A 15,843-nucleotide genomic window follows, 5' to 3' on the forward strand; every position below is an offset into this window, starting at 1 on the left:
GAGGGGAACAGGTGCTCTCACATGCAGCTGCAGGTGGGCTCAGGGCATGACAAAACAGCAACATGTCTCACTGCACTGCCATTTGATCAGCATATATTAAACATGAACTGCAGGTAATATTTTGTAGACAACTGAGCAACTGAACCACACAGCGTGAAGGCAGGACCTCAAGGACCCGGGGCCCAGGGGGGCTACAGGAAGCAATTACCAGTGCTGCCTGGTCCCCTAAGGAACCCCGAGACCTTGGCAAGTGTATGCAGTTGTCTGTGGAGCGAGGAACTAGGTTTGAACACTGTACTCTGTGTAAACATAAATGAAAACACTGTAAAACCACTGAGCACACCTACCTCGTCACCTTGGTAGCAGCTGGGTCCCCACACTAGAGCCCCCAGCTTCCTCAGCTCCAGCCCCAAGAGAGCTAGAGAGCCTCCACTCTGGGGGAGGGGAGTTTCTGGCTTGCCTTGGTCAAACATTAACCAGTACAGCCTGAGTGGCCCCAGTTTACCAGAATCCCGACTTCTCCAGGATGTAGAGGGAGCAGCTCATTGCTTCCCTAATGAGCAACTCCCACAAAGGCTGTGCCGACTCAGGCCGCAGACGCCAGGCAGCCAGACTAATTATATGTCATGATGCAGTTTGGTGAACAGACCACAAAGACAGGAATCTGCATTAATTATCTGGCCATGGCAAACTTCAGGTGGAAGGGAAGCAGGAAGATTCCCTGGTGCTGGTGATGGAGGCTACAGCAGTTGCTTTACCTCCAGGAAGCCAGAACACTCATTTGCACTGAGTCACCTCCCTCTTTATAGCTCCGGCTGATGTAACACCGGCTGTGACTAGACTAGAGAAAGCTCCCTTGCCTGCGTAGCTGCTACTGCTGTTGCTGCCACTGTACCGCAGTGACTTGCTTGAAAACTCCCATGACTCCCGGAGTAAAGGAGTGAGAGGAGACTGTGGGATGAACACAGGCCCCCACCCCCTGAGAGGCTTCCCCCATCGCCCCGTCCCTTCCTCCACAGGTCACCAGTCTGACAGCTTTCCTTAGACAGCCCCACATTTCCTTATAGGTACTGACAAAGAAACTTGCAGAGCAGCCAAGCCTCCCTGGATCCCGCCTTCCCACACACCCTTCTGGTGTGCAAGAGGCTGGCAGATTGCATCACTAGCCAGATCCCATTTGGCTGGGGTGAGCCAGCAGGAGGGGTGTGGCTAAGCCCAAAGCCTACAGCCTCAGCCTTGACAGCTGTGGTCTCTAAGGGAAAGTGTGGCACAGCTCTGGGCTCCAGGAACTGCGCCTCTACTGAGTTGCCCTGTAGGAGGTGCCCCTCTGAACCTCTCAGGAAGGGAGCAGTGTATTGAAGCACTATTCTCACTGTCCCAGTGGGCCCCTCTGCTACTCCTGCCCTGTCTGGGCCAAGCCAGCTTCTCTCCGGCCAAAAACCAGGCCTGATCCCAGACTGCAGGCCAAGTGGACAGAGAAGGGCCAGCACGGGCCTCGGCAATAGGGGTTGAACTTCTTTCTAGCTGACGACTTCTCCTTTGACATCATAAGAAGACAGAACAAAAGGGACTCTATACTTTCATGTCTCTTATAAAAGCCAGAGCAGGTGGTAAACCGGTAATGCGCACTGACTCGAGAACAAGCGGACAAGGGATTATTATGCCCCGTAGCCCCGCTTTCAAAACCAAACAATCTGAAATAAATGAATGAATTCATCTGGGTCCAGGGGCTTCTGGCCTTCTCGAGACACTGTAATGAGAGGCGGTCAGAAGACCAACCGGAAGGAACCTCAGCTCCCTACCCAGACAATCCACCACCTCGCCACTGTCTCCCCACCAAAGACAAAGCCAGCAGGACTGTGCCATGACAAGGGGATAGTCTGGCCTTAGCGTAGGAGGTGAAAGGCTGGTCCTTTTGGGGGTTCCCCACGTGACACCAATAGATAAATGTGGCTGTGCTGGCTAACAGCTGGACCCGTGAGATAAAAAGCCGAGAGCCTCATACTGGGTGCAGATAGCTGTGGGTCAGGCCCTTGGCCCACGGGCCTAATAGTGATGCTCTTCACAAGGTTAGTTCTCATCCCTAGCCACCTGCATGGGGACACTCAGGCTCCACAGCTCACACTTCACAGAGTTCTGAAGAGACCCTTTACTGTCTGGCTGGGTCAGCAAAACAGTGCTCCGGCCATGGAAGAAGTCCTAGGTTCACCTTGACACCACCTGACCCATGGCTGAGCAGGCACCAGAATCTCTTCCCTAAAGGGCCAAATATGACTGCCGGAACTGCTGCCTCAGTACAATGGGCAGGAGGTAGAAACTCATGGGGCTGGTGCTGCCCACACTCTCCCATCAAGTCTCCCAGGCCTCCTGGGGCAGGGTAGAGCAAGTGGCTGGTGGCTTCACTGGTTCCGGGAAGCATGACTGGTCCTCCAGGGTGCATCTATCCCTGATCCACTGATTGGACAAAGGCCTGAACCTGGGTGGGCTCAGATGACCTGTCTGGAGGTGATCCTAGCTCCATCTGAATTGAGTCCCCCCCAGGGCAGGGTGGAAGACCAACCGGAAGGAACCTCAGCTCCCTACCCAGACAATCCACTGCCTCGCCACTGTCTCCCCACCAAAGACAAAGCCAGCAGGACTGTGCCATGACAAGGGGATAGCCTGGCCTTAGCGTAGGAGGTCGTGAGTTCAAATCCCAGCAACCACACAGTGACTTACAACCCCTTCTTCTGGTGTGTCTGAAGACAGCTAAAGTGTACTCATATACATGAAATAAATAAATCTTAAAACAAAACAAAACACCCATTCACCCCTAGTGGCTTCCCAAGACTTCTGAAGCAGGTTTCCTAGAGACAGAGTTGCAAGTGTTCCTGGTACCTCCAAAAGGCTGCCTTGCCCCCCAGCCCCCAGGATATCTGACACCTCTGCCTCTGATCCTACTCTGCAGAGCCACTGCCACCACTGGCTTAAACCCCAGGCCAGGGGCTTCGTGGTCCCCTACTGATCTGATTACTGCAGTGTTGAGTATCCACAGGAACGACTCTGAGAATGTATGGGATTCTCATCACCAGCTAAGTGCAGACTCTCACATCTACACATAGCACCACAGTTCCATCTTCAGCGAAGCTATCAAGAAAGAGCAGGTGAGACTTGCTCCACCATACAGCAATTCCTGGGGAAGGAGGGGGCACCCGGATCTCTAAGTCCCACAGCCCAGCCACAGGACTAACCTTGATGTCCCTAAGGCGGCATTAGAGTAGTCTAGCCGTAGGTGTAGCCGTAGGTGTGGGATGGGTATATACTTTCCAGAGTATTTGACGTATGGACAGCAGATCATAGCAAACACTGCATACAATAAACTTGCTGAATAGGGGTGCATTCAGGCTCAGCAGGGCACAACCTGGGGTGGGGGTGCGGGTTTAGTGGCGCATAGCTGTTAGGAACAGACTCCAAGACCTCTTCCTGTCAATCATGTCAGGCAGGGGCAGTGAGAAAAGCCAGGAATCCCTGGGCTTAGGGGAGTTGCCGGCACACTCTACGGCACTCTGGGCTCAGCGTGTGTGCACCCGCACCCCACCCTGCCCTGCCCTGGGGGGCTTTACAGCTCAAGAGACACAGTCAAGAGCTGTCTCAGCCACCTCTGTGGCCCTGAATCCTCCCACACAACCTAGGCTAACGAGGTCCAAGGGAACCCAGTAAAGACTCCTACAGCCCGAGCTGGTGGCATGATCAGGAATGTAAGCCGAAGGCAGGCCCCTTACTGACTACAGGCAGCTGCTGCACCATAAGGTCTCAGCAATGACATGTGCTGGCCAGCCCCAAGGTCAGGGTGACTCAGTGTGGATCGGGTTGCACACACCAGGCTCCAGAGAAGTGGGGTGGGAAATCCTGCTAATTCTTTACATAGCAGCTCATCCTGGCAAAGGGAAAGTGTGGGCACGGCACAGAAATGTCCAGCCAAGGGCTGCTCTGACGGCTGGTGCTCAGGGATGAGACATCTCAGGCTTCCAGCCTCCCTACAGAGTACACAGATGTGATGTGGCTGGCCACTGGGGAAAGCAACGGCTCACAATACCGCTAAATGACGGGCTGCAGGGTGTGAGTCCTCCAGTTGGGTGAGGGCAGTGGGAGGAACAAATGTCTAGGGGGTGTATCAGAGGCTGGCATGGGAGTCTGTAGGGGGTATATCAGAGGCTGGCATGGGAGACTGTAGGGGGTGTATCAGAGGCTGGCATGGGAGACTGTAGGGGATGTACCGGAGGCTGGCATGGGAAACTGGTTGCAGGCAGAATGGACAAGGCCTTGGACAGGGGGCACTGTTCTTGAGGCAGCTTCTCACAGCCAGCAATCCACACGGCTCTGGGACTAGTCATGCTGGCTGGGGGTCCTGAGTCTGTTGTTCCCTGAGCCTCGCAGCACCCTTGTAACATCCCAGAGGTGGACAGATAGGGCTGCCCGTCCAAAGCTCACCCCAGTGGAAATTGTGGCAGGAAGACAAAAGGGTGACTGGGCAGCTCCCACAAACTCCATCGGGGAGGAGCCCTTCCTCAGGAATCTAAATGTTGATGACCCCCTCTGAGCAGCCGGAGTCCCTACCCTAGCGAACCAGATTCTTGGAAGTAGTGACCAAGGCACCACATACCCTAGCACTTGCTACCCAGCTCACTCCTGCCTCAGTTTCCCTTGCTAGGAAAGATGGGAATGGTTACATTGACTTTAAGGGCTAAGTCAGAGGAAATATGCAGAAGCCATGCATATGTGCCATGCAAATAAACAATGCTCTCAAGGCGCTCACCCCTGCCTGTGTCTCAGGGCCTGGGGACCGTGGGGCTCTGCAGGGTCACTATGGTCACCAACCAACATTTCTGGACAGAGATCATGGGCATGCTATGGGTTACCCAGCCGTCCATAATCCCTGCCCAACGCCCACCCCCTGCCAGAAAATATTTAAAATATTTAAAAATATAGGAATATTTAAAATGCCTGCCGCATTTCCCAGCCGCCTTGGTCAACGGTTTTGTGACCTATTCATGTCTGGGGCCCCAGGTCCTGTGACTGGGTGGCGTCTGCTCTGTGTGTGTGTGTGCTTTCATGTCTGGCTGGAAAAGCCGATTTCAGTGCTGATTACAAAGCTGTACTGAGCTCATGGTTCCAGACGCGGGGCCACAGCAACACCAAAGAGTTTGTTTCAGCTCAGCCACAGTAGCAACAGTGCCCAAAAACTCCAGCTATTCCTGTGGAGGCCTGGGGTCTCTAGCAGAGGCAGTACAGGCTAGAAACCAGGGGGTGGCTTGAAGAGAAGGGACAAAAAAGCCACATACATACCCGCTCCCCCTACCCCCATCTTCTCTAGCAGCTACTCAGGTCAGCAGAGCTTGGCCAGGCAATGGCCATCAGAAACCCAGGCAGGGCCAAACATGAGTCTACATGTCTTCATCCAGACCAGGTCCACAGCTTATGCCCCACGCCTATACTTCAGAGAAGGGGAGACAGTGAGCACCCTTCCACTTCCTTCTCCCTCCGTCCAGCCTGTTCTCCACGCAGAAGCGGGCTGTGGGGCTGCTCCCTGGTAAGAGGGAGCAGGTCCACCAGGCAGAGTACAGAGACATCTATGTGATCAGCTCTGTGTTGTCTGCTAAACAAAGCTCTCCCCCAACACCCAGGCAGGACGGACCCCATTCTACAGTTATAGGTAGAGTTCCGAGGGTCCTTCCTCAAATCAAAAATACAATGTTCCTGATCTGGCACTAGAAGGGAAGGATTTCAGGCCACAGGTCTCCAGGCACATGCTAGCTAAGAATGTCTAAGACCCTGCCAGACTCATTCCATGGAGAGAGTAGTGAGTTCCCCAGCACTGAGGAGCCCATGCCAGGCAGCCCCTATGTCTCCCGAGAAATCCAGGGGAGTCCTCAGCCACCTGAGATCAAACTTGAGCAGGTAGGGGTCCCATTCTCCACCCACGATAGAGTGCACACCTTCAGTGTTTTCGGCTGGTCATCAGGCCTCATCCTTCATACTCACAAGGCTGGAGATGGGACACAGGTGGCGCTAGTCACCACCCAGGGCCTGCCTGGGCTTTGTTCCCGAGTCTAGGCTGCTACATTCCTGCACACCTCAGCACAGACAGCCACGGCCCTGTGAGATTAGATAAATCTCAGCCCAGACGGAATCTCAGCTCTAGTCTGTAAGATTCTGTAACAAGACAAGCCCAGGCACTGAGTGTCCTGGGTAGTTCTTATGTCAACTTGACACATGCTAGACTCATTTGGGTAGAGGGACACTTAAGCTGCCTGGGAGTGAGTCTACTACAACACATTTTCTAGGTGAACGATTCATGTGGAGAGCCCACCTCACTGTGGGCAGTGCCAACATGGGTGGGCAGGTGATCCTGGATGCCACACACACACAAAACAAAAACAAAGAATGCTGAGCGAGCCACGAGGAGCAAACTGGTGAGCAACACCCCTCATGGCCTCTGTGCCAGCTCCCGCCTCGACTGCTCTGATGATGGACTTCAAGCTGAGAGGAAAGTAAAACCCTTTCCCAGGTTTGTTTCTGGCCATGGTGTTTATCACAGCAGTAGAAATGTACCTAAACCACTGGGCTCCAGCACCCAAGCTTCGCTTAGGCAAAAATGAGCATGCGCCTTTAATGCTAGCACTCTGGAGACAGAGGCAAACAGTTCTGTGAGTTCGATACCAGCCTGTACTACAAAGAGAGTTCTAGGACCACCAGGACTACACAGAGAAGTCTTGTCTCAAAAGCAGAACAAAACCAAACAGCAAGCCACATACCCTAGGCCTCACTCACGCGGGCTCTCGGCCACCCAGAACAATGTGGAAAACAAGTCTTCCAATCGTCATGAAAGACTTCGCTCCAGGCTGCCCGCATCAGGCCTGAGGTTGTAGGAGGGAGCCAGACTTGTTGAGAGGAGATGGCCTCCACCTTTACCACCAGTGGGTTCATTCGGGATGGAGGCCAAGTCATTTCCCAATCCAGTCTTAACTAGGTGAAGGAAACTTGTGGAGAGACAAACACAGAGGACTCCGGAAGACTCAACCCACGTAAACCAGACCTCTGCCCTAAAACCTGACTCTCAGAGCTTCCTCGGGGCCTTCCCTAAGGCATGGAAGCCAGGGAACACTATGTTCCCCAGAAGTGCCCTCGAGAAAGAACAAGGCACTCACTCCCTGAACACTGAAACTCTCCTCAGAGTGCAATCCTCCGGGAGCCAGCACCCAGGCCTTCAGAGACTTGGAAGAGCACCTGGACCTCCAGGAGAGCCTTCTGGGGTCCTCTTGCCTTGGCAAGCCAGTCCCTTTCTAGATTCTGCCTCTTTCAAGTAGGTACAGAGGAGGCTCTCCTGTAGACGCTTGTCGTGATGTTACTGAGAACTCTCGTTCCAACTAGAAGGCAGTGGCACACAGTCCTGTGGTTCAGAGAAACAGAGCTATGCCTGCGCCACTTGTCCACTGATGACCACACCAGCAGAAAGATGATGGACAGATCTGATACTCAGAACTTGGGCCAGGGTGTGTCCTTTCTAGAACTTACAAGAGGCTTCTATCTACAGCAACCACAAAAGATTGTAAAACGGCTACTTAAGGCAGGTTTTAAAACTCTGTGCCATGGGGCTGGAGAGATAGATAGATCAATGGATGAGAGCACTGGCTGCTCCTCCAGAGGACCAGGGTTCAAACCTCAGCACCCACATAGTGGCTCACAACTGTCTGTAACTCCAGCGTCAACGGGCACCCACACGGGCCAGGTGGTACACAGTCACACATGCAGGCAAAGCACTCATACACATAGTTCTAATTAAAACAAACAAAAAACCCCACCAAAGCCTCTGCATCACAAAAGTCTGGGAGACCACAGACTGCAGGTCCTGTGGAAGGCAGCTGCTTACCCCTGTCCTCAAATCTTGGAAGGCCCAAATGCAGCTGAGCTTGTTGGAAGCTCTCCTCAAGAGCTGAGACATGCCGTGTTTCCTCAGGTTTTAAAACAGATGTCCACTAAGATCCAACTGGGACTTTACCAATTAGCTGTCCAGTGACAGGAGCGCGGATCTCATGTTTGGCTCTCACGTGTCTACATAGCTGAATAACACAATTATACATTTGTGTTATTACTTTTTTTTTTTTTTCAAGAAAGAAGACATTTGGGCCAGTGAGATGGCTCAGTCTGGTTTTGGCCAAACCCAAAGATCTTAGTTCCATTCCAGGGACTCACAAGGTGGAAGGAGAGAACTAACTCCCATAATTGTCCTCTGATCTCTATCAATGTACAAAATATATAAAACATCGAAAACAAATTTTAAAAGAAAGGTCATTTGCCAGCCCTCAGTGCTCACGGCCTCCTGTGGGCAAGCATTGCTTCCCATATGTCACTAGCACCTGCAGTTTCCAGAACTATCTTGACAAGAGTGTGGGCTCTTTAAAGACAGCCATGCCAGCCTGGCATGATGGTACACACACTTACTGCCTGCACTTGGGAGACAGAGAACTGCAGACCAGTCAGGGCTGCCTAGCAAGAGCCTGTCTCAAAACCAACCAACCAACCAAGCAAACAACAAACCTTAAAGGTACCCACGACATTCCTTATCCCTAAAGAGATTACCATCCATAAGGAGGACCGGATAATTAAAATTGAGTATGCAGTGTCCCCTTTGAGGCCAGGCTCTCCCTGGGCTGCCCAGTGCTTTTGAAGACCAACTCTAGCTATGACCATTTACACATGAACCAAGCACACAGAAGACCTTTACTGGTCATCATCCGGCACTACAGAGCAGAGTGGGTGGTCTCAGAATTGAAGGGCACACCCGACGGCTTGGTCTGATAACAGGAGACAGTCTCACGGCCAAAGCCAATACAGGCACTGGCATCGAGCAGCGGCTCCAGTGCTAACAGCAGCCCCCGACTTCCATGGCTCACAACCAAGTCTAGCCCACCTCCCCATCACCCTCTCTGTGTGCACTATCAGCACAGCTTCTAAAACAAACAGACACATTGGTGTTAACTGCCTGAACTCATCTGTAATTTTGAAAGTAGCATGATTTATTTCCAGGATGCTCTCCACCACCAAATCATGTGGCATTTGCTTCAAAGGATCATTTTCCCCAGTCCTGAAAAATCACACAACTGTTTTAGAAAGCAGAAATCAATCCGTCTTGACTTATGAGTCCCATAAGGGCTACACTCAACAGCTGTTACCTGGCACATCTTGGGACCCCTCAAGCCCACTCACACAGACTGTCGTCTGTGTGGAGCCGAGTTTCTTTCAGTCCTTTACTGACAGGCAGGCTTTACACGATTCTGCTACTCATCTCAAACGAGCAAGCAGCCATCACTACCACACACGGATTTATTACTACTGTTTTCTTATGAGTCAGCCAGTTCACTGATTCCTGATAGGCCGGCTTTAAGGACATAAGTGATTTTTTTTTAAAAACTGCAATTTCCCTCTTAGCAACCAGTCAGCAATTGAAGCTGAAACAGGAAACTGGCATATCTGCCACTCCACGTGGTGCTTTGCTGAAGGCAGGGAGTATATTGCTCTCACCCGGGACAGAGTAGATCTCTCGTACTTAGGATTCAGGTCGGGAAGCGAGATGCCTGCCGCGGGGTCAGAGCCACGACCAACTGAGGTCTCGCGAGGGCTGTCCCGAAAGCATAGACACTATGAATGGATTAAAGAAACGCACGTGGGTTCTGGGGCCTGTGACTTTAGCCTGGAACTGCCGAGATGGTCCAGGGATGGACAGATGGAGGGATGCTGGGATGGGTGTTGCCGAGTTGTAAACACAGGAACCTTGGCTCGCGCCCACCCGGCCCCGCCCCAGCCCGGACCCCTACTTACGCACGCAGAGGCAGGCCACGAGCTTGGCAGCTTCCTCCGGCACCGGACAAGTGGGGAAGACCGGCTTGAGCAAGTAGGTGGCGAAGACCAGCGCCACGATGTACTGCGAGGAAGGCCGAATGATGAGCAGCTCGATCCAGAGCTTGAGGAAGGCGGGCAACGAGCCGTAGACCTCCAGCATGTAGGCGTAGTCGCCGCCCGACTTGGAGATGGTGGTGCCCAGCTCCGCGTAGCAGAGTGCGCCCACGATGGAGAAGACGCCGCACACAGCCCACACCACGAGCGACAGTCCGGGTGACCCCGCTTCCTTGAGCACGCCGGTGGGCGTCACGAAGATGCCAGAGCCGATGATGGTGCCCACGATGATGGCCACACCGTTGAGCAACGTGATATTGCGCTGCAGGGTCACGCCTTCGCCCTCGGGGTCCGCGCCGTCCCCGCGCCGCGCCTCCAACATCTTCTCCCGCGCCTGCCGCTCCTCCTCCGCCGCCGCCGCCGCCGGGGTCGCAACCGCGCGCCTCTTGGCGCCCGCGACCGCCATGCTCTCGGCGTTCCCGGCTCGGCCTGGATACCCGGCGTGCGCGCGGCCGAGCCGCTCTCCGCGTACTGAGAAGTGCGTCTGCGTCCGCCCCGCCCGCGCGGCCTTTTATCTCTACCGTTACCCGCCCTCCAGGCTCCGCCCATCGCCGCTGCTGTTGGTTCGCTAGCAAAGGCCCCGCCCCCTCCGCCCGCGAGACCCCGCCTCCTCCGCGGGCCCCGCCCCCAGGTCTGTTAGAGCACGTGGAGCGTTAAGATCCTGACATTGCGGACTACTGATGTGTTTAACGCGGCGTGACTACTGATGGGTTTATCGCGGCGTGTTTCACAAGATCCGAATGTTGTACGCGGGTGGAGAGTCGACTCACACCTCCTCACAAGTCCTTCTGTGCAGAATGTCAGGGCCGATTGGTAAGGGCGTGCTTCTTCTCCCGCCCCAGGCGGCGCAGAAGACTTGTCAAGGGAGAAAGCACCGGAAGGGTGGCTCAGTGTATAGTCCCAACACCTGCCCGGAATCCTGGCCCTGCCTCGCGGGTGTTTATCTCCGCTTCCTCCAGTGTGCTTATCCTGTGCGTCAGGGAGGTGAAGGATAAATATCGTATCTAGGATAAATGGGGGTAGGTTGTGGGGCGAGGCACCCTTTTAGTCCAACTTGGTCCAGAGGAAACGAGTCTGAGGGCGAAATGATCCGTCAGCTCTGGAGGAAACAGGAAAGAATAGACCAGAATGGTAGCCAGCTTACTCCCGGACTTAGCTATCCATCTGGTCCCAAGGAGGGTCTTGTTGATCAAAAGCTTGCTTAGTGGTACACCCAATCTGGAGAAGCAAGTTTTAGAAGGGAACCAACCCAATCTACACAGGGATTTTAAAAGCAGACTGTAGGGTGAAAGGGCTTTAGGTTGTCATTCTTAGGAAATCTTAGGTAAGAGGGTTTTTGAGATAATGTGGTCACACATCTGAAAGGTTCAGCATCCCAGGCCTGGTGAGGCCATCATCATGGGCACCATTATCAGCTCTGGCATCTTCGTGACGCCCACCGACGAGCTCAAGGAAGTGGGTTCAAGCCCTCATGGTATGGGCTGTGTAATTTGAGCTGATGGTGCGCTTGGAAAGTTTCATTGCTCAAGATCAGTCCAGGAGCCCCAAGACCCCCTCCTTTTCACCAGCTGTTCCGTTTTCTGTCCAAAGGGGTCCCCAGGAAAACTCACAAGCAGAAGGGAGGGTGGGGGCAGGGGCTTAATTTAAGAAGAACCTTCAGACTTGTAAGGATGCAGAGCCCTGTATGCTCTGCCAAACTGTCCAGCCTGCCAAGCCTTGCCCACTCCTGAGGCATGACCAATGAAGAAATTCAAACTTCTCCCCATCTTTGGATCTCCTTCTGCAGCTAAGAATGCCAGAGCTGCCCCTTGGAAGCCCACGTCAGGGAGGTGTTCAGCCAAGGACTCCAAGGGTCACTGGAGCTACCTTCCCCAACCCCTAGTATGTCAGCCATTCACAAGCAATGACAAGCTGGCATCTCTGTAGCCTGAGCAGTGGGAAGCCATGGAGCTAAAAGGTCACACCAACATTAACCATGCCACAGTACAGACTGCCTAAACTGATGGCTTTGGGAAGATTGAGAAACTTGCTATGTCATTCTTGACATAGTCCTTTCAGAGGGCTAAAAGCATACCACCAACCCACTGAGACATCGCTAAGATTCCAAGGTACATCGTCTAACTTAATAGGACACGTGGCAACTCTTAGAAACACTTTGTAGTAAATGAGGAAGCCAACTCGGCAGTTGTGTAACTTGCCTGCCCAGTATGCGCAGCCTCATGGCCTCCTACCTTGAGGCAAGCAGCCCGCTTACCTCTCACCTGTGGGTGGCTAACTAACCCTTGCTTCTTTTGAAATCTGTCCTTGTTCCCAGTGGAATCTGGGTTCTGCATCGCAGCCGTGGGGAAGCTTTGATTTGAGCCAGAGATAGCAATAGTCCAAGGAGGTATAAAATCGCAACCATAGTTAAGTCAAAGCCACTATCAGAGGCCAAGGAAGGTGGTCATGGAGGGACACAGCAGGTTCAAATGGTTCTTCTGGGTCTAGAGTTCAGAGAAAGAATGAACAAGAAAGCAAGAGGGGGACCTGAGCCCTGGGCAGAAGCTGCTCTGGTGACAATACCCAGTGAATGTCCCCAAGACCCCTGGCTCGTGACTCTGCTGCTGCTTATCACAGCATTAGATAAGGCCTTAAACTTTTTCCTGCAAAGCAGCCGTTGGTGTGTATTATCTCTGTTTGATGCTCCCCCCCCCCCACACATCTTCAAACAGCTAAGACTGAAATGTTTTCCAGGGGCGCCATCTACTGGTGGATGGAGGAGCAGTTTCATCTTAAATTTCCTGACTTGGGGCTCCCGGTGTGTGTTCCTAGTGGTTAGCTCTTCAACTGGTCAGTCATTTATTTAAAATGGTGTTGGACTGATTGGATGTTGGGGAGCCCTGTCTTCCTATCTCCATCTTGAAATGAGAATGAGTACCTTGTACAATCCTTCATAGAAGAAAGGGGCGGGGCAGGTCATCGGAGCCCCCCTCCGGCCCTCCGGGCGGTACTTCCCAGGTGTGCTCTCCCACCCTAGGTACATGTGTCTGGGTGTGGCAGAGTATTAGGGAGGTAGAAGGTTGACTGGGGAGGTAAGGGGACTTCGTATTGATACTGCTATGTTGACACTGCTATCTGGTCACCTATGCTGCTGTAAGTAGCTGGGTACAGTAAGCTCACTCACTGTATTAGTTAGGGTTTTACTGCTGTGAACAGACACCATGACCAAGGCAACTCTTATAAGGACAACATGAAAAGCCACACAACAGCGGCACAGTAACCGGAGCGTTTCTGCAGATGGAAGTGTGTGCAGTCGCGCGCCTCTCTCTACCACATCAGTACCAAGGGTTGAACTCGGGCCATTCGGATTGGCTGTAAGCATCTTTACCCGCTGAGCCATTTTTTATGAACCCTGCCTCAGTTTGTTGTTGTTGTTTAAAATACTTAATTTTTCAAAGATTTATTTTATGTAGATGGGTGTTTTGACTACATGTGTATCTGTGTACCCAGTGTGTGCCTGGTGCCCACAGAGGACAGAGGAGGGCATTGGGTTCCCTGTAACTGGGGTTACAGAGGGTTGTGAGCCACCGTGAGTGTTGGGAACTTCCAAATTCAGGAGCATTTGAGTGCTACTGAGAAAGATCCCCAGACTGACAGGAAATTCTGACGAGATTAATCTCAGCCCTAGAAACACAGCTGGCCTCTCTCTCCTCCTGTGGACACAGACTCTGCCCCTGAACCCAAGAAGGCCATGATCGATCTGCCTGGTGGTCCACGCCTGTAAACCCAACTCTCAGCAAGCTGAGGCAGGAGGATCATGTGTTCTAGGCTGGTGTGGGTGTGTGAGGCCTTTCTCAAGCTTGAGTGAAACATGTAGGCCCTGTTCCTTTACAGGCTCCTCAGGCCATCAATGAGGGTCCTGAGGTGGAAGCAGGCTGCTCCCCAGGTCTCCCTGAACACAGAGATGGCGGGGGGGCGGGGGGCGGGGGGCTATGGGTAGGGAGCATGGCTGAGGCGGAGGTTAAGGACGGGGAAGGAGTGGCTCTTGCCAGCAGTCGTGGTATCACACTCCACATAGCTGGTCTGCAAGAGAGTGGAGGACCCGGCTCCCTCCAAGAGAAACAGGTGCTTAAGCATCGGTACCACAAGAAGCTTCTGGAACAGGGAGGCTGAAGGACCATGTCTGTCTCACAACCACACAGGCAGGCACTTCCCCATTCAGAGAAGTAAATTTGGTGAGAACAGTGAGAGGAAGGGCAACGGCTAAGCCAAACAGCTTGGCTGTGGAGGCAGGCTGGCCAGGGCCTGATGCCGTTTGAGACAAATAGGAATCTGTAGTGTTTGATGGTCGTCGGTCTCCCACTGACAGGCCCCAAGAGACCAGGCACCCCTAAGTGTCTGTGGCTCTGGGAAGATAGATGTAGGAGCCATCAGCTTGAAGGGGCCTCTGACCACAGCCCACTGTTAACAGAGGGATAAAGTCTTGAGCTGTGCAGTAACCATTGAGCACAGAACAGAGCTGAAGATGGACACAGCCAGGCTGTGGGGACTTCCTTCCCCAAGGACACTACTTGAGGGGATTGAGTATTCAGCAAGGGGGAGGTTTCTCAGGTCTCTCAGAATGGCTGCCTATGCTCTGGGGCTGATAGAGGCTGATAACCTGGTCACACAGAATGGGCGAGGGTCGGGAGCTGGGGAGTAGGGTACAGAGACAGCCATCACTGCCGAGACTGTGGCTTTTGTCCCAATGAGGCAGTATTGGGAGATTGGCCAAACGTGGCCTCTTCTTGGGGACCCAGCAAGAGTTCTCACACATTCTTAAACACAGAGAAAGTAACAAACACAAGAGCCAAGGACAGAGCCTTGAACTTTCAAAGCTGGGCCAGATATTCCGAAGACAATTGAGCAGACCAGGGCTGCGAGGGAGGCAGGAGCCTTTGTTTTTTTGCTCTGCTGCTTTGAGGGCTGATATCAAAGACCTTCCTTCTAGTTTTTGTTTGTAGTTTTGTAGCAATGTGTCCAGGCTCAGACCTCTTCCTGAGAGTTTCGGTGTCTCGAGGCTAACGTGGCTTTTAAAAATAGCTAACAAAAGGGAAATGTTTTAGGCGACAGAGACATCCCTGCCCTCAGAGGAAAGAGTCGCTGCAGGCTCCTGTCTGAATTCTTGTTGAGTATGGCATGGAGGTGCCGTGGGGCTAAGACCCTCTCTCCCAGTAAGTGCCTCCACCTTGCTTTCTCTGCCTCTGAGACCCTATGAGAATGGATGATCATGAATAATTAATGTGACTCCTTTGTGGCTTGTCCCAGGCTCCAATCTTGAGACCTGGGCCTCAATCCCATTTCCTGGCACACGCAGAAGAGTCCTGTTGCTCAAAGAACCTGAGGCCCAAGCTCCTTTCCCATCAGGCTTTCCACACGGTCTGGCCTGGTAGAAGCAGCTCTGTGCCTGCATTTGAGACTCAGGAATTCCCTCTCATGAATACTGCTTTCCCCTTGCTGCGTGAGTCGCAGAGGTCTGGGACACATACGTGTAGGACCTGGGTATCCACTCTTTTACAAAAAAGACAAAAAGCAGACAGGTTATCAAGTCTCTGTCCCAGCATCTCGCAAGCTACAGTTAGGGATGCGTGCTATCACGCATGGCCAGAAGGCACACCTTTCTGTCAGGAGCCTTTGGGTGGGGACCTGTCTTGTCTCAGCCACTTGCTTGTGTGGACTGAAGTCCCTCTCCTAGAGACTCGAGAATGCTTGTGTTTCTTCAAGTCTCAAGAATGAACTTTGGGGCTGGTGAGATGGCTCAGTGGGTAAGAGCACCCGACTGCTCTTCCGAAGGTCCAGAGTTCAAATCCCAGCAACCACATGGTGGCTCAC

At 53.0% G+C, this 15,843-nt stretch overlaps 1 protein-coding gene across 1 annotated transcript in view; it reads right to left on the minus strand.

Moving 5' to 3' along the window:
* Slc7a5 (solute carrier family 7 member 5) overlaps positions 1-10,473 on the minus strand; it is a 28,259-nt gene extending 17,786 nt beyond the window's left edge. The window contains exon 1 of the mRNA XM_021169725.1: positions 9,859-10,473. Within this exon, the coding sequence (XP_021025384.1) occupies positions 9,859-10,399 (541 nt within the window). The 5' untranslated portion in view covers positions 10,400-10,473. The remainder of the gene's footprint in view (positions 1-9,858) is intronic.
* Between the last annotated feature and the right edge of the window lie 5,370 nt (positions 10,474-15,843).

Source organism: Mus caroli, chromosome 8 (assembly GCF_900094665.2).
Source record: "Mus caroli chromosome 8, CAROLI_EIJ_v1.1, whole genome shotgun sequence".
Lineage (NCBI taxonomy): Eukaryota > Metazoa > Chordata > Mammalia > Rodentia > Muridae > Mus > Mus caroli.